Source organism: Rhinolophus ferrumequinum (assembly GCF_004115265.2).
Source record: "Rhinolophus ferrumequinum isolate MPI-CBG mRhiFer1 chromosome 15 unlocalized genomic scaffold, mRhiFer1_v1.p scaffold_54_arrow_ctg1_1, whole genome shotgun sequence".
Classification (NCBI taxonomy): domain Eukaryota; kingdom Metazoa; phylum Chordata; class Mammalia; order Chiroptera; family Rhinolophidae; genus Rhinolophus; species Rhinolophus ferrumequinum.
In genome coordinates, this window is record NW_022680357.1 from 16,090,272 (window position 1) to 16,113,789 (window position 23,518).

General features: G+C 44.3%; 1 protein-coding gene across 3 annotated transcripts; it reads left to right on the top strand.

Moving 5' to 3' along the window:
- Window positions 1–854: 854 nt before the first annotated feature.
- ACSM3 (acyl-CoA synthetase medium chain family member 3) lies at window positions 855–22,813 on the top strand. Of its 3 annotated transcripts, XM_033101395.1 has the most exons (14): window positions 855–989; window positions 4,819–5,089; window positions 5,649–5,859; window positions 8,894–9,101; window positions 11,173–11,316; window positions 11,439–11,595; window positions 11,878–11,957; window positions 13,396–13,519; window positions 14,515–14,595; window positions 16,910–17,011; window positions 18,022–18,149; window positions 18,260–18,359; window positions 22,194–22,313; window positions 22,672–22,813. In XM_033101395.1, exons 2-14 carry the CDS (start codon window positions 4,871–4,873, stop codon window positions 22,756–22,758), a joined length of 1,761 nt encoding a protein of 586 aa, XP_032957286.1. In that variant the 5' UTR covers window positions 855–989; window positions 4,819–4,870; the 3' UTR covers window positions 22,759–22,813. The 3 variants fall into 3 exon arrangements, with proteins under 3 accessions (XP_032957286.1, XP_032957284.1, XP_032957285.1); XM_033101393.1 differs by lacking the exon at window positions 22,672–22,813 and having other exon boundaries at window positions 22,194–22,610; XM_033101394.1 differs by lacking the exon at window positions 22,672–22,813 and having other exon boundaries at window positions 18,022–18,110; window positions 22,194–22,610.
- The last annotated feature ends 705 nt before the right edge of the window (window positions 22,814–23,518 follow it).

Below are 23,518 nucleotides of genomic sequence, written 5' to 3' on the forward strand. Positions count from 1 at the left end.
TATCATTTTCATAGCTACGGCTTTTTCACTCACTCACTTAACAACTAGGAACACCTCTAATATGTTGAGTCCTGTTCTAAACTATCTGGAATTCAGTAATGAACGAGACAGACAAAGCACTCGCATTTTAGTTAGTCTGCAATGGGCTGATAAGGGCCTTTTCTACAGTATTAACTAGGAGTGGTGACATTGCCTTATTCCCGGTTAAATGCAATGGCTCTAATGTTTCACCATTAAATGTTTCTTATGTTTCGATATCAAAATAAGTGGTTGATAGATACCCTTTATCATGTTAAGGAAATGCCCTTCTATTCAAATTTCACTTTTTGGGTGAAAATGGATTGTCCCCCCAAATGAATGAGTGCTGAAATTCATTAACCACTTTTTCTGTATTCATTGAAATCGTTTTTCTCCTTTTACATTTTCTTGGGATTAAACTCAAACTGGTCATAAAGGCTTTTTGGTGTGTGTCTGTACATTGCTAGTTTCAGGTAACAATTTATTTTGGATTTTTGGTTTATGCTCATTGTTTATCAGAGTTTATGTTTAATCCTGACCAGTTCAACTGGTTGAACCATGGCATCTGGTTGGCTGAGAAAGAGAGTAGACCACCCCTGGCCCTTAATTTCTTTCCACTCCAATTCAAAACCCCTGTCTTCTTCCACCCTTTTTGCTTGCCCCAATTAGTCCCTCCAGCAAAACCCAGGCATCCTTTCTCTCCTGTTACCTAATGACTTCCCCCAACACCTTCCTCCCCCACAGCTTCCTTCTGAAAAGGCAGATGGGATCAACTTCCAGGGTAAACTCTGCCCAGAACTCCTGCTCCGCCCTCCAGAATGTCTCTACCAATCAAGGAAAGGCTCTTCAGGAGGTCTTGCTTTTCCAGCTGTCAGATTGTGTCTTGCTCCCTCTTCTTTTGGCTACCAGGACGACAGCAGATAGGAGAGTTCAAGTTCCACTCTCCAGCTGGGCCGGGATCTGTCACTTTAGTGAGTACTTTATCTGTCTCCTATGGGAAGGTTTGCGGGGCTAGTGCATGTAGTTTTGAGCAAAGATAACAAACACAAAAAACCAACAAATCAAAAATGCTCTCTCTGAAGTCTTGGGCAGCCAAGGTGTTTCTACCAGAATTTCTTAGTTGTTGTGTAATATTATTTAGTAAGTTACTAGGAGTATGTACATACAAAAACCTGGAAACATAGCCGCAGAGTTTTTCATTTTAAGCCTCTTGGTGCTACTTAGTTTTTAAAAATCTATGTGCATGTGTTAACTTGATGAAATGTTTTGGGAAAACATTTAGTTGAGTCTGAGTAGCAACTGCCTTTTTCACTGTCCTCCACCCTGCTCATGGCAGATAGGACTCCATCTGTGCACCGTGTGGAAAGTATGCAAACTACCTCTAGAAACTTCGGGAAACACATACATGCAGACCCAAGGAATGACCAAAGGACAGCCATGTTTCTCCACTTGGTGGTTAAGGGAAGCTCTAAAAAGCCTGTACATTAGTTTAAGGCAGGGCCTTGCTAGGGTTGGGGAGAATGGTAGGGACTCCTAGCTCTGAGGCTATAGATCCCAAATAACCATTATTACCTGGATTACGTGGGGGGAGGGTACTTAAGGAGATATGGGGGGAGGGCTAAAACCCCCTTGGCGCTGCTGTTTATATAAACGGGGGGGGGGGGGGGGGGGCTTGCATTTCAGATGCGATCTTAAATACGTTCAAAGGCTCATCTCACCAGCAGTGTCCTCCTTAGAAGAGTTCTCTGTGGCTCAGTATAAAAATCTGGACCCACACTGGGAGCATTATCTCAGCTGTTTCACCAGCAAAGAATAGTGAAAACCCGGAAAATGGACATGCTGAAAAGACAGAAGCATAACTTTGTTGGTTGAGAAGGCAACCTTCCAGTTTTGATGCGGAGGGTGTGGATATTTTCTTTTTGGTAGAACAGAACGGTTAGGCTCATTTAAAGCTCCGAATGAATGCTCAGATTTCTTTTCCATGTGCGTTAGAATGTGGAGGAGGAAATAGTTTCAGAATTTCATCCACATTGCAAACTAATGGCAACAACTCAAACAATGATCCATAGGGGCGTGGCCTGAGAAATTATGGTGCAGTTCAAGCTGCTCTTAGAAACACAAAACAGAGTGAGGCAGATATCTGTGGACTGGTCTAGAAAGACCGCCAAAAATCCACTTTAACAAATTTTAATGGACAGGGTAGTGTGTGCTCTAGGCTACTATTACCTTAAAATGGTTGAGAAATAAGAATCCATAGTCATATCCGCTTGAACGTATATAAAGAAACTGAAAAGATCCCCAGGAATCATGACAGTGGCTCCCTGAAGGGTGGGTGTGGGATGGAGCTGGGCAGCTGTGTAATGGGGGAGCAGGCGGGAGGCAGGCTTCTCTCTGGGGACCTTTCTTGTTTCTGGACCCACTTGAAGGCATTACCCAACTGAAAACAAAGAGAGAAAAGTTGGATCTGAAAACTTTCTGTGGATTGCTTAACTTCTTGTATGGGCAAACAGCTTGCCAGCAGACAGCCGGGAAGGCTGTGCTCCCTGCCTGCCCAACCCCCACTGCCACGCAAAATGACCTTGAAGGAGCTGGAGGTTCATTTCTGTCCGACAGAACAGCCTCTCCTAGAGCCTAAGGATATTCCTGCGAACACTTTTCCTCCCATGGCCCTTAGGCAACAGACCAAGGATGGTCAATACTTGAGGAAACCTGATCCCTTCAGAAACCCTTATCTTGGGAATCTTTCCCCTCCACGTTCCTGTCTTTTAATGTTTCCGATCACTCCAGTTCCGAGCTATTATCAGTAGAGGTTGGCACTGCCACTAGAATGTTCTCCAGTGACAGAAGCGTGTTAGGTCTGCCCACGTAGCCCTCAAAGTTTGAAATAGTTACTATCTGGCCCTTCCCAGGAAAGTGTGGGGGCCCCTGTTCTAGCAAATTGTAACACGCTGGGCATCGTGATCTCATTTAATCTTTGGGACAACTCTCCGACGGAGGCTGTCAGTCTCTACATTGATCGAGTGTGAAAATGGGGCCTGAGAACGTGCATTTCTAGCTAGCTTCCCGGTGATGCTGCTGGTTCAGAGATCACAGCCCCCAGATCAGTGACTCTCAACCTCAGGAGCACATTAGAATCCTCCAAGGAAAACAAAAAACATGCTGCCCAGGCCCCACCCCTCGCCCAGAGATTCTGATTGAATTCGTCAAAGACCCAGGCGTGGGTATTTTTAAAAAGCTTTCCTGGTGATTCAATCATCCAGGCAGGGTTGAGACTCGCTGCCCTGTTGAAATCCTACTGAACTGTAGTAAAGACATCCTAGCAGGCGCTCCAATATGACACATTGAAGCAAGCCGCTTCCCCCATCTAGGGCTCCGTCACCTGTGCTCGTGAAAAATGTGGAGGCTCAAACCAGACGAACTCAGAGGACTCAAGGTCACTGACTCCAGAGGGCTCAAGGTCACTGACTCATCTGGGGTTCACGCAAACAGGTGGGAGGGCCAGGAGAAGCACCCAGGTCTCCCCATGTGCTGGGTACTGCAATAGGATGCCCAAACGCCAGGTCTATTTAGGGGAAAACATATGGCTGCCGTCCGTTATTAATTAGTGTTGGCAGTTTATCAATACAGAAATCCTGCCACACACAGCCTCGTTGCCTTACACACCACACAGTTAGAATTACAGTTAAAAAATGATGGTTTAATGATTTTGAGAGCAGTGTTTCATTGTAGGACATTTGGAAGATTCCAGGAAGAATCTTCCAAAGAAACGAATCCTATAACCCCTTAACTGCCTCATTTATGAGACCTCAGCCAAGTACATGATACCGTGATCAAACGACTGCCCACAGAAGCAGGGAGGGCTGCGTGGCCCGGAGGGGTGCCCCCCACGAAAGTCCTACAGGTTAAAGCCTTATTATCATATCTGTAGTAAATGCAGCGACAAGCCTGGACTCGAAGGGGGCGTAATGGGAGCCTGGGAACCCCAGGATCTCGGGCAGTGCTTTCCTGCCAAACTGGTACCGGGCCAGTCTCAGTTTCTTCATCTATGGATTATCTGCCACGAAAAGTTCTCCTTGGCATTTCTACACTATGTTTGAAATCTGCAGGTGACAGGTATGAAGTAAGAAGGCTTAGCCCTTTGCCTTCACTGAGAGTAACTGGGTGACACAGTTCTTGACTTCTTTGGAAATACATATGGGAGTCAGGAGAATGGGCTGGTACCAGACAGTTCTGGGTTCAAATCCAACCAGTGCCTCATTTACAGGCTGAATGTCTGTGCCCCACCACCCCAATGGGATGGTCGTAGGAGGTGATTGGTAGTAGATGACGTCATGAGGGTAGGGCCCCCAGGATGGGTTTAATGTCCCTGTAAGAGGAGGAGACCAGAGCTTGCTCTTTCTCCACCTTGTGAGGACACAGAGAAGGCGGCTGTCGGCAAGCCAGGAAGGGGGCCCCTCACTAGGGAACCAAATGGGCAGGCACCTTGGTCTTGGGCTTTGAGAAATAAATCTGTTGTTTAAGCCGCCCGGTCCGCAGTGTTTTATTATGGCCTCCAGAGCTAAGGCAGCCGTTTTCTCCATGTGTAAACAGAGATGCTAATATCTAGCCCACAGGGTCACTCTGCAAGTTTAATGGTACATTGTGTGTAAGTAAAACACCGAGCACAGTGTTTGGAACATAGTGAGCGCTCAGAAAATGGTGCTAAGCTGATGACGATTCACACGACCTACTAAAACTTAGCAGCTTTGGGCTATGGCTGCCTTCTGGACACAGACACATGTCTTTCTGTTTGTCTTTTAGCTGGATTGCTCTCTGTAGGAAATCCTGAGTGCTAAAACATCTAACAGAACTGATGCTAGCCCCTGTCACCATGAAGCTATTACTTCGTGCCAAGTGTTTTCAGCGTCTAGCGATTCCTGGTTCTGTGAGAGCGTTGCATAAAGATCACAGAACAGGGACCCCTCAGAATTTTTCCAGCTATGAATCTATGAAACAGGCCTTCAAACTGGAGGTTCCAGAGTATTTCAACTTTGCTAAAGATGTTCTAGACGAGTGGACCAATATGGAAAAGGTATGGAGCAGGGTCAGGCAGACTCGGTTCCAAAGGGGAGTTTGCCCCAGGGCACACTGGGTAATGTCTGAGGACAGTTTTGTTGCCGTGACTTGGGGGAGGGTGTGTGCTGACGGGGAGCGGCCAGGGGTGTTGCTAAATGTCCTGTTAATGGACAGGATGGTCCCCCACAGCAAAGGACTACATGGCTCCACGTGCTAAGAGTTTCTTGGTTGAGAAGCCCTGGGTTACAAACATGTATGATTATAGGTTAATTTTTTTAAAAAAGGGGGTAGGGTGAGAGGTGATTCCAAGAGTCAGAAATGGTAGGAAATGAGGTATAGATACAGCATTTAGAGAAATAGAAAAGGACGCGTGAATTCTAACCACCAGGCGAAATGAGAAATGACACGGCTCCCAACATCTAGAAATAAGGACCCCAAAGTTATTTGCAAATTCCGCATGTACGTCCTAACGAATGACCTGTGAATTTTCTTCAGAGAAAATATTCCAGTGGTCAGTTAAAACAGAATTTAACTGCGTAACCACCTTTAAATCCGTGACTGCATTCTTTCCTCAGGCTGGAAAGAGACCTTCCAACCCAGCCTTCTGGTGGATAAATGGAACTGGAGAAGAAGTGAGATGGAGTTTTGAGGAACTTGGATCTTTGTCCCGGAAACTGGCCAATGTACTGACAGAAGCCTGTGGTCTGCAAAGGGGGGATCGCGTAATTGTGATTCTGCCCAGGGTCCCAGAGTGGTGGCTGGCAAATGTCGCCTGCCTGCGAACAGGTTAGTCGTGTTTGAAGCTGGCAGGGGGTTGTTTCCAAAACATCTAAGTAATCATGAGGCATTCATCTGGGTAAATTATTTGAGAAACTGTACACGATATATAGTACTATTCTCAGGAACCTTAGAAATGCGTTGGAAACATGCCGTATCTTTTTTACCTAAAGTAGGAGTTGGGTTTCTCAAAATGAAATAGTTTTACTAAGTGGATGCCAGTTGACAATTGAATACCCTCACCCCTCTGACTTCTCTCCTATGGGACCCTCATGGTCTTCTGAAACTCAGTGCAGCCCAGCCTCAAAGACCGCACCCCAGTTCTTGTGTCACGCCTTCATTCCACTCATGACGGACTGCCATGCATCTGGGGCCCTAAGCCACACACCGGTGACTCCTCCTGCCGAATCACTTCCCACACCTTGTCCATGTGACGCCGGCATGCCCCCAGAGTCTCTCTTCTTCCCTTCCGTTACCATCGCATTACTTCACATCTTTCCCATCTGCTGAATGGCTCTCCCCAAAAGTCTCCCTGATTCTGTCCTGCGTGTGCCCATACTCTGCCCCAATCTAACGCGTCCTCCATAGCCAGTGTCCACTCGAGAACACACATTTTTATCCCATCATTTTGTTGCCTGACATTATTTAATAACGCCCGTTGCCTACCAGATAAAATCGGAACTTCTTCAGGTGTCACGGAAGGCTCTAGCCATCTTTCCTGTATTGCCCTCATTTCCTCCCTTTCATACCCTGTGCCCCAGCCCTGTCAAAGGGTTTTCTCTGAGGTTTGGGGTCTTTCCCCTTACCCGACTTTTCCGCTTACCCGACTTTTGTGCACACTGCTTCCTTCCCCTCACACCTAACCACCTGGACACCCCTATTAGACTTCCAAATCTTAGCTCTCGTGCCATGTCCTCAGGCAACCCCACGCTGATGTCCCAATCCAGGAGCGCTCGCCCAAAAACCCTCTATGTCTTTCTGTTTTAACCTGTGCTAGATTGTCTGGGTATACTATTTGCTCATAAATCTGTCCTTCTCATCGGGCTATGTAAACTCCCAAGAGGCAATGACTGACATATTTATCTCTGCCCCTCCAATGATTGGCATATAGTAAGAACTCAGTGAAGTATCTGTTGACTTAATTAACATCCCTATGTCATAATCAATCATTCTATTAAGTAACAGCTCCCCATTTATCGGAACCATGACTTGCATTTGGGGAGACTTGTATGCTCTAATCTCATGTGTACATTTGAATTACACCTTGGAGTTGCACAGTCCACCTTTCCAGTTTTTTAAACAAAATGATCGCTTTCATGAGTGCTGCTTAAACACACTGTCTTAGTATGAGACGCTTTGAGTGCCAGGACCAGAAATCTATTTGTATTAGTTCAACAAGGCAGGAGAATTATCCAACAGCGACTGGAGAATCTTAGCGGAAAAAACAGCACTGCTCCTCAGCTGATATTTTATATGCGCCTAATGTCTGTCTAGAACGTAAGTTCTGGGAGGGCAGGGACCTCTGTCTCCTGTTCTCCACCGAATCTTGACACTCAGAAAAGTGTCTGCCACATTGTAGGCTCTCACTTTTAAGTGGATGAGTGAAAAATGAATTCACTGTACTTATAATCAACTAGGTCATCACCCCAGAGCAATACTGGAGGATTATTTTTTAATTAAAGTCATAATTTGCTTCCTGGAAAGAAACTATATAATGATTCCCAGAATGATTAATTTGGACAGGAAGTAGCTTTAATAGGTAAGCTTGATCACTGTGAATAGATTCTTTTAAAGATCTGAGATGAATTACATGTTGGCAGAAATGAATTATCTAACAGAGATGTGTTTAAATAAAGTGCTTATTCTGGGCAGTAACTGCTGGCATGGCATCAGAGAGTGCCTTTGAATTACGGAAAAGTGTTAGGCCGTGGTAAGCTCACTCCTGATCCCTTGGAGGAACATCTCCAAGAAATAACCTTGGAGTTAAAAGCCTCATAAAAATTGCTACACGACCCTGTTTAGAAAGAGAAGATATTCCAAAGAAGCGTGGGTTTTGGTCCTGGTTGTCTGTTTCCGGAGGAACTCCACTGGAGGGGCTTATCCTTTCCAGAATGAAAAGATGAGTCTGTGTCAAGAGTCAGGGAGTGACCAGGCATGTGTCACCAGTGAGGTGACACTGTGAGGTGGGTACCTTCTGCCGCTCTCTTGAAGGTCTGGGACTCGTGGTGGAGCCTGGGCAGTGGATATACATACACACAGATATGTGTGCGTTTAGATACAGATATATTCTGGAAAGTCCTTTAAACCTTTGAGGAAAACAACAGCTAATATTTGTTCAGCACTTTGTTACTCTTTGCACAGTTTAACTCCTTGAATCCTCGGTAAACCTATGCAGAAGGTAGTACCTACCATTATAAGCCCCTTTTTACAGATACAGAACCTGAGATCCTGAAAGTGAAATGGTTTGTCCAAGGCCAAGCTACGAGAGCGTCCAGGGCGCTCTTACAGTGTAATCGACAGCAGGTAGGAGTGGAAGCAGAAAACAGTCATGGACATTTTAAGCGGTGCCGGGTGAAGCAGTCGCGTGTACAGCTCTGGGGTCAGGCTGCAGGGCTCTAGCCCCGCACTGCCACTTTCTACTTTGGGGATCTTGGGAAAGTTACTCATAGCGTTTGTGTCTGGGGGATTTTTTGATGGGGAGTAAATGAGTGAAAACATGCAAAAGACTTAGAATAGCGCCGGCACTCAAGCCCTTGCTAAGTATGTTGGGTAGTAATATCCTTGCCAGTCAAAGCTCTCATTACGCTGAACGTGATGAAGGGTCTTCAGGTGGAAGATCATTAGCAGCAGGTAACACCCTTCCACCTCGGGTCAAAGGCTCATACCTTTGAGATCCCATGAGAGGCACAAGCAGAATAAAGAAAAGAAGACAAAGACCGCGCTTGCCTGGGAGCCGAACTCACTCTGAGGAAGGTAGAATGCGCTGAACTGTCCACACAACCCTCGCGTCCCGCCAAGCGCTGTTCCTTTTCTGCCCCTTCAGGGACGGTTTTCATTCCCGGGACCACCCAGCTGACCCAGAAGGACATTCTCTACAGACTGCGGTCCTCACAAGCCAAGTGCGTCATCACCGACCAGTCTGTTGCCCCAGGGGTGGATGCGGTGGCTTCTCAGTGTGAAAACCTGCACGCCAAGCTCCTTGTATCTCCGCACCCCAGAGAGGGCTGGGGAGACCTCAAGGAGCTGATGAAGTGAGTAGCCCTTTTTGTTGTAGAACAGCTTCCCCCAAAGAGAGGCAACACTGAAAAGAAACTCAACCCACGAGTGATGTGGTCAGACAAGCGAAAAGAAAAACAACGGGCAAAGGGAAGGACTGGTGATCACTGCTGCACTCGCGGTGCAGAGCTCTAAGGCAGGCAGGAGCCTGGGGCAGAGATTAGCTGTGTGACAAGTTTATTAAGGGGCTCTCTTGGGATCAACACCCGTGAAGGGAGGAGAAGTGTGAGATTGGGCAGGGAAAGACACTCATCTGCAGCGTACTCCCCAAAAGCCCTCGGCCCACCCACTGGGACCTCTGAGTTTGGATAGCCCCTCACAGCTATTCCCAGCTAAAGGAAGAGGCGCTGGCCTTTCTATGCCCATACTGACCAGTCACTGGGTGAGGCCTGCCCTTGGGCAAGGCAGCTTATCTTTAAAGAGGCCCCCAGCCCCTGGGGGAGGAAGCCCTTCATCCCTGCCACACACGCATCACAGCACAGCATCCGCCAGAGCCGTCAGCACCTTCCAGGGAAATGACTAGTCGGCGTCTGTGTAACTGTCATGCTGGTAACACTTCAAGGACGTGGTTGTAAACATGTGTCACACAGCTGTGCCAGCCCTGCTACGGGGTGCCTCCAGGGGCCACTTCGAACTCTTGCCAGGAGCTCGTTATGTCTTAGCGTTAGGTGGGCAGCAACTTCCCCCTGTAGAATGAGCATGCTTTCCTCAAGGATTTGGGAGTGTGCTTGCAAGTGGGGACTTACGCCGACCTTGTCTAAAATAGCTAACGTTTACTGAGTTCTTACCAAAGGCCGAGTACTGTTCTAATAAAAATAATGTTATGATTGCAGTAGGAGCCCATTTAGAGGGCGCTGGTTGTGGGCCCAAAACTGTTCCAAGCACCTCAGACATGTTAACTCATTTAAATCTACCTAGGGGGTAGGTACCGTGATTATACAGCCGAATAAGGTCAAATGCTAGGACCTGGCAGAGCTGGGTTCACACCCGGGCCGTCTGGCTTCTAAGCCCACACTCCTACCCATTACGCTTCCTGCCTCCAGCAGTGAGAGACTCATGCAACCCTGCCTTAGGTTCCAAATAACCCCATCTATCTGCAATAGAAGTGACAGGTGCAGGGCTACAGGTACCAAGTATTTTGAAGGAAGATCATGATGAAGTCATGGAATAAACACTCAGTCTGGCTTTGTTAGGCTTTGCAAACAGCTTTGCACTATGGATCTGGCCTGGATATTTCTCATTCATTCATTCTCAGCCTAAGAATCCCAGGGAAATAAAATCTGTGGGCTTCTTAAGATGCTGGATGAGCAGGCTACCTCCTCTCAGCTGCCCCAATGTCTGACTCACACAGCAGCCCAACTGCCCTGCAGGGCTCAGTGTTTTCTCCCTCTTTAACTGGGGTCCTTCCTTCCCTGGCCGGACGTTTAGATCCTTTGCGGTCTCATTGCTTACTGTATTCAGAACTACGTAGACTCTTGTGGGAAACAGAAAAACAATCCTTTGAGGGCTCAGCAAAGGTTTCCTACAGAAGGTGTGGACAGAAATTGAGGCTTTGCAGGCCTCCAATGAAACTTTATTTACAAAACCGGGAGGCAGGCCAGATCCTGCCAACCCTAGCTTTGTACCATTACCCGCGACTTCTGCGAACTACTCATTTTTTTTTTTAAATCACATTTTAAAGCATCCACAGTAAGGAGAGGGGGCAGTTCTTCACGAATCTATGATCACAAGATCATAGAATCCTCACTCTGCAGGAGGCATAAAACTCTTGAGTATTTTAAATGCTCTAACTCTTCTTTATCATCCAGTAAAGAGCTCTGAAATCGGCCATCATAAATGGGCTACTGGTGGCAAAGTTTAATTCGATTGTGGAAAGTGCCTAAAAAGATGGAGAGGGAAACGGCATTTACCTTGGAGTTGAGCCTCAATCCCTGAGGCCTGATCCATGAGATAAAGAGTTCCCAGTAGATGGCTTCCCGAGTCCTTTTGTGCCGACAATCGCTGACGCTGTGTGTAACGTGCAGAATCACACGTTTTCCTTCCTAGACACGCCTGTGACAGCCACACCTGTGTGAAGACGAAACACAATGAGACGATGGCCATTTACTTTACCAGCGGGACTAGCGGAGCTCCTAAAATGACTGGACACACCCACAGCAGTTTCGGTTTAGGTTTATCTATAAACGGAAGGTATTCTCCCACAACTAACGGCAGCCTGAGGTGTCAGCCCTGCCCAGGTGACGATCCATTCACTGCTCTTTTAGATTTGTGTGCCCACATACAGAGATCGGGGCTGTTCTGTGTTTTCCCAGGTTCTGGCTGGATTTGACCCCTTCGGACGTGATGTGGAATACGTCGGACACAGGCTGGGCCAAATCCGCGTGGAGCAGTGTGTTTGCTCCATGGACCCAGGGAGCATGTGTCTTTGCACATTACTTGCCGCGGTTTGAGCCCACTACCATCTTGCAAGTAAGGCAGAGCACCAGAGGTCCATGTTTAGAAATGCATCAGCAGGGTTCCTGACGACACTGATGCTTAAAGTCACTTGCAGAAATCAGGGTAGAAAACGTGATCTAAGCGGTTTCACGTCTGGAAAGTCAGTAAGGCTGAAAACATTTACCGAGGAAAGAAAGGTGTGAGTGCACTGACCTTAGAATCAACAAGCTTTAAGTCGTGCTGTCCCTCCCACAGGCACTTTGGCATTTAGCAAAGGTGTAGGGAGACCAAGAGTTTACTTCTTGTAAATTGCAGACTCTCTCCAAGTTTCCCATCACCGTTTTCTGTTCAGCGCCCACTGCATACCGGATGCTTGTACAGAACGAGCTGTTGAGGTAAGAAAGGTGGTTAAATACGCACGTGGAGAGGGGAGTGAGGAAGAGGAAGGTCTAAAACAAAAGATCTTTCTGCCTCAAAACATAGATCCAGACTAGTAGGTATGGGAGTTAGCAATCTCTCCTCTTGCTTACATGCTGGGCAGGGTCCCCTAACCCCAGGGAGGAAAGGGAGGGTGCAGCCACGTGTAGAGCTCCGAGCCCAGTGCTTCCAGGTAAGAAGGTGTTCAGTCTTATGGCGGGTGACTTACCTGAGCTGAGAAAGTGAGACGTCACCCCTGTTTGGACACCGATCCCAGCAAATAGGAGAAAAGATGAATATCTTTTACTCTTTGAGTGATTCCATTTGAAAAGGTGGATTGGTAAATCTTTTTAACTGATTTTATTTCATTTTGAATGGGAAATAATTGACATGACATACGATTCGATCGGTTTAGAAGAATATATAGTGGAAAGTCTTTCTCCAAACCTTGCCCTCAGTCTCACTTCTCCATCTCCCTGAAACCTGGTGTACGCAAGCCAATAGGTGGATGTTCCCCCGTGTGTAAGTGGAAACATAAAACGCACTCATTTCTACACCTGCCCCTATGGGCCTGACAAGGTATCCTGAGGCTGTGCTGTCCCATACACTGACCACTAGCCCCATGTGGGTATTTACATTTTAACTTTAGTGAAATTAGAAATTCAGTTCCCGACGACAGCTAATAATATTGTAGTGCATTTTTGAAGTTGCTAAGAGTAGATCTTAAAAGTTCTCATCACAAGCAAAAACAATTCCGTAACCAGGTGTGGTGATGGATGTTACCTAGACTTATTGTGGTGATCATTTTACAATATATACAAATATCGAATCCTTATTTTGTGTAATTAATTTAACGTTATATGTCAATCATACTTCAAAAAAATAATTGAGTTCCTCAGTTGCACTGGTCATGCTTCCATGCTCAACGGCCACACAGGGCTACAGGGTAGTAGAGGATAGTGCAGATTATAGAAATTTCCATCGTCACAGAAAGTGCTATTGGACAGCACCGTCCAGGAACCTGCTCATTCTTTTTTTACAGCTGTATAGTATTGCACTGTATAAATATTCCACAGTCAATTTAACCAGACAAATGGCAAACTTTTAATCACTGATTTAACATACTAGTTAAATATAATTAACATATGTGGTACCTCCCCGAAGATGGAATGGCTTTTCTTTGCAACAAATCACATCCCTCCCCTCACTCCGAAATAAAAGGGAGCAAAGAAAAAAGAAAAACTGGTGTTTGGGGAGTCGTTTTATGATGTTAGAATGGTTTATTTTGTATTGGAGAAGGGAGTTAGGGAGGAACTAAAACATCCTTTATATGGAAATATCATTAGAAATCATTCTAATGTCCATTTTTCTCCATTTTTCCTCCTAAATTGAACTCGTGGTCTGTCTTCCGAGAAGCTATAAGTTCAAATGCTTAAAGCATTGCGTGAGTGCCGGGGAACCAATCAACCCTGAGGTGACTGAACAGTGGCGAAAAGGGACAGGTCTGGATATCTACGAAGGATACGGACAGACTGAAACGGTACATGGACCTCACCGCAAAGACAGGGCCGGATTCAGTGACGGGGGAGGAATGAAAACCACAGTGTTATTATATCCTTATATTGTTTGAGGGCCAAGGACAGAACGAAGTCGTTAGAAGAACAGCTAAAAGAAAAGCTTGAGCGAAGCTTGTTGCAAAAAAAAAAAAAAAAAAACGAACAAAAAAAAACCCCTGTAATAGACACAGATGTTTAAATAGCCTAACAATACATCCTGGCACTGTGGAATGGTAACAGTCATTCATTGAGAAAAGCCACTATAGCACTGATCAGGGTGAAAGCATTCAAATATTTTTAAAATGAAAAAATACTAGATCTACAGAAAGATTTTCCTTATACATAATAGGAACTTTCTTAGTCGGGGCTGCCTCAAACATAGAAAATGATGAGTTCCTTGTTACTTGAAATATTAAGAGCTTGGGGACAACTCCTTGAACATACTCTATAAAGGGTCGTCTAAAGAGCTCATAGAAATTAGAGTAAGAAATTCTAGAGAAAATGAATGAAATAATAACAAAAATGGTTATTACGTAGGAAAGGGAGGGGTAAGATGGAGCCGATGAGGGCAAGTCTGAAAGAAGTTTTTCACAGTGTGTCTTTTTACAATGCTTCAATTTATAAACCATGAGAATGTAGTATCTGGACAAAAATTAAAATACTCAAAAATAAAAATAAAAATTGACAAAGTTATTAAATAGAAACAGCCTAGTGTAGTGCTAATGTGAGTACAAGTGTTTTCATAAATATGGATATTTTTGTTAATTATAAATTTATTAATTGTTAAACATTATATATATATATATATATGTTTGTTTAGTGTCTGCCACCATACTTCATGAGGGCAGAGGATTTGTTTTATTTTGAGCCTAATTCATATTGAGTTCTCACTAAATATTTGTTTAATGAATGCATGGTGGATGAATGAATACATTTTGTTATTTGTAATGTTACTTTAGTCTTTCTTCTTCTCACCTAGGTGCTAATCTGTGGAAATTTTAAAGGAATGAAAATTAAGCCTGGCTCTATGGGAAAGCCTTCTCCTGCTTTTGATGTTAAGGTTTGCAAAACATCCTTCCGGAAAAATATTTAACGACCCAATCTGTTTACGTCCTCCCCCACTTCTACCTGCCCTTACACTCTTAGTTTTGGGGGAATTTCATGTTACTTTCATGATAATTTCGATGGAAAGACAGAAATGATAGAAAAGTATTAGTTTACTGGTCTCCAATTTTTTTTTGCAAAGCAGTTGCTTGTGCCAAGTAACTTGTGCCAAGTAAGTTGCTTGGGCTAAGCATTTTATAAATATTAACCCATTGAATTTCCAGAAGGAGCCGATGAGACATAGTAATATTAGAACCATTTGACAGGTGAGGTCCAGACAGGTTACTTCACCTGATGTCACACAGGTAGTAGCTGCTGGCGGTGGGATTCAGTCCTAAGCAATCTGGTTCCAAGGGCCGTACTGCCCCTGCTGGTGAGAGAGGCCAAGACCTCCTAAGAGGATCAAGCAGGCCAGAGGAGGCTGCAGCTTCAGAGGCTGCAGCTGGCTTCCTCTCTTCCACAGACGAGCCTGGCCGTTTCCTGGCTCCCTGTAACCACTGCCACAACCACACCACCCCCCATGCCTAGGTGGTACCCTAGTCATCAGCACACTTTGTACAGGGTTAGAATTGTTCTCAGAGCGACCCAAGCAAAGCTAAGTAGAGCCAAAGGACGTTCCACTGACAAATAGAAGGGAAAAAGGGCAACAAGGACACAGAACGGCCGAGTTCACAGAGAGCTCAGAACCACACTTCACTGAGGGTGAGCTTCAGATTAGTCAGATGCTTCCCAGGCTTATCTGATTATAGGAATCACACGGGCACTTGGTACAAATACTAGTTCTCAGGCCCCTTCCCCAGAGAGTCGCAGTCAGTGGATTTCATGGAAATCTGTGTTTTAAACAAGCACCCAGGTCATTCTTAGGATCAGGTCAGTTTGAGAAAATGTAGATGAGGCTGACTGCTGATATGACATGACTGTTTCGAGAATGAACCAGATGCTAGGTGCTGTCCCTCACCTAGCTGTGCTGTGGGACCTTGCCTAGGGGTTCAGGTCCGGCTCTGCTATTCACAGGTGAGTGTCGCTGGGTGAGCTGTGGCCCAGCCACGAGCATCTGCAGTGACATTCTGCCATCTGGGGGTGTGCTCCAACCAGCTGCATGTCGGATCCTTGCGACGTCACAGGCCAAAGCTCATCCTTTTCATGTTTAACGTGTTAGAACCCCTCGAACAATGAAGGCTGTGGTTCTCTTTAGAGAGAGAACATGATGTCTTTTTCCTGCCTGTTAAAGAGCAGTGTGTGATAAGTATTTGTCCTAAAATATCTCCTTTCCATCAGGAATTCCTTGATACCTGGAGCCACATCCTTCTTTAGATGCCTGGGTGGGAATTCATAGTTTTTTATTTACAAGAACTTGAAAGTAAGGTTTTACATTAGAATTGGTTTGGCTTTCAAGTTTCTCATTGAGGACATAAGGCTTCTTCCTTCTGGAAAGTTCTAGGTAAGTATTATGCCCTTATTTTCCACACAAGCCACATCTCAGGTTTGAAGGTTGTTGGTGGATGCATATAAAAGCAGAATCGAGTTTTCATATTTAGAAACAGCTAAAAGCCATGTAGAGCAAAATCTGGTACATAAGGTAAGCCATCAACCTGTGAAATGCTAACTTGAATTGAACTCCCTCCCTGGAGAGAGTCCACAGAGGAGCGTAAAGATGACAAGCAAGGGTCTGGAGTGTGATGCCAAGATGTGGACTGCAGCTCAGTCAGATGCTGTCACTTAACCTCCCGGTACCTCAGTTTCCTCATATGTAAAATAAGAATCATCACAGTTCTAACCAGATAGGACGGTTGTCAGGACTAAAGAAAGTAAGACATGTGACGAACTTAGAGCTGTAGTGTTTATCACTTAAATACAGGCAGTGCTTAATAAATGCTAGCGACCATAAGGAACTTCAAGGAAGCATGGAGGTTGGAGAGAGAGTAAGAGAGCAAGGCTTTGGCTTGCCCCCCACTGTCTCGTCAGGGAACGTTGCCCTTTTCCTGCTTCCTTCGTAAGGTGCTGTCTGTTCCACAGAGTTTGAAAACCAGTAATGAAGTATTTATTTGCAAGGGAGAGACAACCAAGCTATATTGCTAAGTGATAAGAGCAGGTCACCAAACAGTGTATTAGAAAAGGATCCTATTTTTCCTAGGTCCGTGTCGTCTCCAAGCTATTTCCAAAATGTGATTATTGTTGGGTGGTAGAATTAAATAAAATTTGTATTCTTCTTGCAGATTTTGTAATGTAAATCAACATTCCCTTAAGTCAACTGTTCTGTTTTATCCTAGATTTTAGATGGCAGTGGCAATGTTTTACCTCCTGGACAAGAAGGGGACATCGGCCTTCGCGTTCTACCCGACCGACCCTTAGGCCTTTTCACTCACTATGTAGTAAGAGACTTATTACATAACCTCTCATCTTCTACTTGGCTCTCAAAAGTGCTAACCGACTCTCCCCACTGGCCATAGGACACACCTCGGAGAGGTACTCGGCCTTTTCTTGAGAGACTCACTGCCCTCAATAGGAATCCCGGACAGGGAACTGAAGAAACATCCAAATACTTGCTAGAGAAGGACACGCTGGCTCCCCAGGGCTGGCTCGATCACTGCTCCAGGCCCGTGAGGATGAGAGGAAGAAGCCCGAGAAAGAGGCTGGCCCTTTGTACACGCTGACCCCCTCCACTATCCAACAGCACCCCAACATTTTCCTGAAACCTGATGGGTGGTCTCCCTTCTTGGGAGGGCTAAGAGAGGAACAGATAAAGCGGAGTGAGAATAAGTACATTTCTTTCACTAGAGGCCTTCCAAGCTCCTTAGAAATCTTCATTTCTAATCACAGTTTAGAACTAAGAGTGAAGTTTCCATCAATATACTCAAAGGTCCAGGTTCTGCTTGTCAGTGAATTTTCCCTAATGTGACCATACTTCATTTTTCTTCCTGCCAAAGTTATAGAACCGATTCTCTGTTGTTTGTACAAAACAAGATACAAACCCCCCCCCCCAAAAAAAACTGTCTGTTCTTTGAATTATTAGGAGTTGGTGCTTCTTTTCAACTCTGAGTGTTCCCTTCTCTCTTTTGCTCCCCCATGTTTGATATTGGTCACTTAGCAAAAGACTTTACTTAGCCTCCGGCTCTGAGCACTGAGCTCCTGCAATATTTACTTTGTGATCCGTCTAAGAAAATTCTCAGGATGGAAGCGTGCCTTGTCTTTGTAATTGAAGTTTACCTTTCTTATGCTGGGCTGGCTCAGGGCTGGGATTTCGTCCTGATTTCACACGCTGGCCCCTCTTCAGTCTAAGGCTTCTCGAAGGAACCAAACTTTTCTTTCTCCTAGAACATTTAAAAGTTCAATTGAACGTTAGAGTCCCAATAACAACAACAAAATGCTATTTGTTTCACAGGACAATCCTACAAAAACAGCTTCCACTCTACGAGGCAATTTCTACCTGACGGGGGACAGAGGCTACAGGGATGAAGATGGATATTTCTGGTTTGTGGCGAGATCAGACGATATCATATTATCCTCTGGGTGATTTTCTTTTTCATCTGTGCATATGTCAACGTTAACTCATCATCTGTGCTCTGGAGCGAACCTGCTACTCATCTTTACAAATTCCTGTCCTGTGTTTCCTCCCCCAGTTACCGAATTGGACCGTTTGAGGTAGAAAGTGCCCTGATTGAGCACCCTGCGGTGGCCGAGTCCGCTGTTGTCAGCAGCCCAGACGCCATCAGAGGAGAGGTAAAAGTGATCCATCACCACCTTATAATTTGTTAGCAGTCTAACACACACTTTTAAACAGCAGTTCATTGAAACAGAATTACCCAAGTGATTCCTTTACTAACCATGCAAGTCAGATAGAGGCATTAGTAAATGTGCAAGTCAGATAGAAATATACTAGTCGGAAAGAATTGCTACAGAGTAAGACTGAAAAATATGTTCTGTAAAGAATCTGAATACTTTCCAGAGAGGGCTGGAGCCAAGATGGTGTGAATGCCAACCAACCAGGCTTACACTGGGACAGGGTGTCCGAGGTCAGCTAGGTAGGATCAAGTTGTTACCTAGGTCTGGAAACCAACATGGTCCCTCGTACAGGGATGGGCTGGCATCAGGTAGCAGGGGTGGGAGCAAGGTCAGAGACGGAAATGGAGGCAACCACAAGCAGGCTGGGTAGCTAAATAAGCAAAGGACTCAGGTAACCAGCTATGAATCGGACAGGAGTCCCAAAAGCTCACTCCTACTGGGGCTGACCACATGGTAGGTGGGGCTTCAAGCTTCCATGCCACTCTTCAGGCCCCCTTTGCCAGGCAGGGCCCCCAATATTCCAGATGGATGAGAGCAGGGAACAGATTCAGTGATTACCGACGTTTGTCCCTTTGCTCTGAATTCCACTAGAAGGCTCCAGGAGTCTCAGCTTGTCCTGCACCGCTAGCATCGGTCATCATTAATTGTATCCACTCGGACAGGTGCTTACTCCGTAGCTGAGCCCTTAGGACCAGGGTGGGCTTGGCAGTTAGCTGGTACCCCAGAGTATAATATGACCGATCAGTGGGAGAGGGTCCCCCCACAGCCCTGGGGTCTTGGGGTAGGGCTTGGATTAGCCAAGTGAGGGGAAAAGTTTGACCAGCTCAGTGAGCCGAGACGTTTCCTGGCAGATGTGGGTGTGTTCACAATGAAGTGTCCTTGTGAAAAGTGGCCACGTGCTCCGTGCCACAGGCAGCTCCTCTCCTCCTGGGAGCAGACCGATCCTAGCTTCCTCCAGGCGAGGTCCTGCCAGGCCCAGGATTGAGCAGCAAGGTTCAGGACAACTGATCAAAATCATAAAATGAAGTCTTTCGGACAGCATCCAAAATATTGATAATTTTTGTCTACCTACCATAGTTTTGCAACGTTGTATACATTTTCATAGTTGTTTATTTTGCAATGTTTTAGCTCTGAAAATTCCTAAAGCTATTTGCTAATCATCACTACTTTGACAGTTTTATGAATATTTAATTTTCTCAGATAAATTGCCCAAAAGCAAATAAATTTCAATGAGTATGTCCCTAATTTAATCCCTATATCGATAATTTTGTGCACTACCAGTTGATTTTCATATTTTAATATATATTTTTTTTCGTAATTTCACGTGGTTACTTTGCTTTTAAAAACTTATTTTCAGCCAATGACTTAATTTACCTATTTAGCTACACTTTCAGTTTTTAAAATTGTGTGCTTTCTACAAGTCTTCTTTAGAAGACAAAACGAATTGAAGTCATCCATTCCTTTATCCAATAGGGACAAAGGAATGGATGACTTTTGTCATTGTTATTACTTCTGAAAAGAACATTTAGATTTCAAGTCCTATTTTAACACTGGAATGTGAAATGAAGCGCTGAGAAACATTCATCTAGGTCGCTGGGTTTCCTAAATTGTTTGGACCACACAGCTCTTTGGAAGTTGAAGGCCGCTGGACTTGGCAATGATGGAAGTGTTCTGTATTTGCACCATCTAAACAATCGCCACACTTGGCTATCAAGCACCTGAAGTGTGGCTAGTGTGACAGGAATATTTTATTTCGTTTTAATTAATTTCAACTTAAGTGGCTACCAGTTTGAATAGCACAACCATAGACTCTTCTTATAAAAACTGAAGCCCACTTTGAAGCCCAAAATCTTTGAAGCCCACTTCTGGATGCTTAAAAAAATCCTGTGCTTCTACTACTCCTACAGCTAATAACACCGTGTTTTTGAAGACTTGGTGTGTTCCAGGTATTGTTGTAACCCCTATACCTGTGTTAACTTACCAATCTTCACAAACTCTTTTTACAAGGAAGGGAACTGAGGCAGAGAGAGGAAGGGAACTGAGGCAGAGAGAGGTGTCCTGACTTGCCCTGGATTAGACAACAAAGTGTGACATGAACCCAGGCTGTTGTACTTCAGGGTTCAAGCTCTTAACCATGTGAGGTTATTCCTGGTTAAGTAACAATTTTCTGTGCTGCTTTTATAGAGACTTTTATAAAGACAAACTTTATCCAAAGTGTAGAAATCATCAATATGCAAACCAGTAATTACAAACATTAGTTCTAAAAATAACTTCCCTCTCAACGATTCACTTACAGCCAAGATACATTTTTTTAAAAGTTTATTGGGGTGACAATTGTTGGTAAAATTACATAGATTTCAGGTGTACAATTCTGTATTACATCATCTATAAATCCCATTGTGTGTTCACCACCCAGAGTCAGTTCTTCCATCACCATATATTTGAAGATACATTTTTTAACTCATAAAAATGTTGCTAAAGCAGAACAGGCATAAATACAAATAAAATATGAAATACCAAAATATCGATACATGCACACACACACAGTTGCAGAACCACCCCATGACACATGTAAATTAAAAATGTTCAAGGGGTTTTGGTAAAGACAAAAGCAAGTAATTGCTCATAAAATGTGGTAAAACTGCTCACTGGTAAACAGTGATCAATATGTGAACATTTATAACTGCAAGTCTTCATTTCTCACTAACTAGTTGTCCTGGGTGGTTTATTGTTTCCAAAATTTCACTTTCAAGCAAATATTTACTCCCAGACCATGGTAGAGAGCTAATGTTGCCAGCTTATGCTCAAGGCCTGCAGGCTTTTACGTGCAGGATACTTAATCATAAAAGTTGCAGGAGACGCTCCTGGAACCGTGCCCATAGGAAGCGTCCCTCCAGGCCAAAGCCTGGACTGATGACTGGACGTGATGCGGACACTCGACTCACCTGGAGTCTTGTCTCTCGGGAAGGGAGTGTTGGCTGTGCCCCAGGAGAGAACACCCAGAATCCCAACACACTCTTGAGGGGGCTCATGAGGGGTGGCCTTCTGCCTTCTCCACTAAACGCCCAAACACTCTGGGCAGGATTTTCCAAAATACTTCAAGGAAGGGTGAACTTTGAACAGGGTTTGTGAGCATGAAGTGATGAAGTCTTCCGTCCTCTGTCAATTAGAGAACAAGGCCACCATCACTTCCACTCTTGTTTCTCAGAGCCAGGGAAGGGGTCAAACCTTCCCTGCCTTGGAACCGTCACGGCCTTGCCTTGCCAGAAGTGTCTCTGGAAGAGAGTGTGCATGGCCTCCAGGAAGCGGCCCTTTCAACAAGGACATGCAAGCCCAGCATGAGTGCGGGTTAGAAGGGCCACCCTGAGGGTGGGGACCTAGAAGCTCGGTCAGACCAGGCTGGGTTGTCACACAACACACTGTGCTTAGTGTATTGCCAAGTTTCCAACAGGAAACTTTTTGAGGGAGATGAAAGATGAGGCAAGAACAGAGATGATCAGAACCAGGTAAGAAAGTAGAGTTCAAGACGTAGTTAGATGAGAAGGTTCCAGTGTGGATCACAAACAAAGCTGAGATCCCAGAAACTCTCGTGTTAGATACAGGACAGGACTTGTGGGAGTCAACTGGCTGGCGTAAGAGTACAGAGCTGGTTCAAACCCTATTGAACCTTCTGGCACTTAGGTTCCCAGTTAGATGAAGTACCCAAGACACACTAAACCATAAAAATACAAAATTCATCTTACTGCTGGTTCAAATGTTTATTTATTTTAGGTAGTAAAGGCTTTTATTGTTCTGAACCCTGATTACAAGTTACATGACCAAGAACGCCTAAAAAATGAGATTCAGGAGCACGTAAAAAAAACTACAGCACCTTACAAATATCCCAGAAAGGTAGGTATTCTAATCATGATGAGCATTTGCTTAGTGTTCTGGAAAATTTCAGCTGTTTATTTTTTCCATTTGAATGAACAGTCTCCTCAAACATGCTACACCAAATGTTCCAAATGGAACATGGATGATGAAATTCCTGATCTAATTTGTTGGGCCATTTGGCTCACCAGACTTGGAGTAAATCCTAAATGTCAAGAAAAAATCTCCACAGTGCCCCTCTCCTTTTTGGTTCTTACCGAAAATCTACCCCAATGTGTGTCCTAATTCTTGACCTGGAGTTACAACAGAAATGCTACATAATTGACTTTGTCTAAAGATGAATATTTCTGGGCTCATTTTCTTCTCTTATTACCAACAGGTAGAATTTGTTCAAGAGCTGCCAAAGACTATCAGTGGGAAAATAAAAAGAAATGAACTGAGGAAGAAAGAATGGGAAACCATTTAAATCCATTCCGTTAATCATCACAGTATCTCTAAAACAAATACCATCAACTGTTGGGGAATTTTTAAATGTACAGTATAGAAGCAGTTTCTGAACCAAATCTCTGACCTGTTGGTTTTCAAATCTTACTTGAATAATTCTTCTGATATGTCTATATATAAAACCAAAACCAATCTTTAACTGTTGAAATAAAACTAAACAATTTATAAAAGGTTTTAAAACATAAAAAATGTCAGTTAGATTATCATAATTATCTAAGTAAAAGTATCTACCTGAAAATAGGCTAGGGATTTTTATCAGTCATATTTTTATTCAAATAACAAAATAATTTAAAATTTGTTTCAAGGTCTAACTATAAAAGAGATATCATATATTATTATGGCTTATTATATTTAATCTAATAAATGCAGTTTACAAAATATTTCATTTGTGGTTCTTCAAAAAACTATGATAAATTTGGCAAATAATATATGAAATATAAATAAAATAGTGTAAGACATTTTAAGAATACTCATAATGTTTGGGAATTCAAGGGAGAATCAGGATTCATACATAAACAAAAGACAAAAGTTAGATAACTGGTGAGTAAAATTAGAAGGCTGTGAAATTTATTGTTCTCTATTTTCAGGGTGTGTGTGTGCGTGTGCAGATGCACGCAGGTATATAATGGCCCCGGCGTACTCTCCAGAGCTCAGACATGCTACTAAGTTCTCAGTACTTGTAACCCTGTATAGTTTCTTTCTCTTTACCACACTAAAAAAGT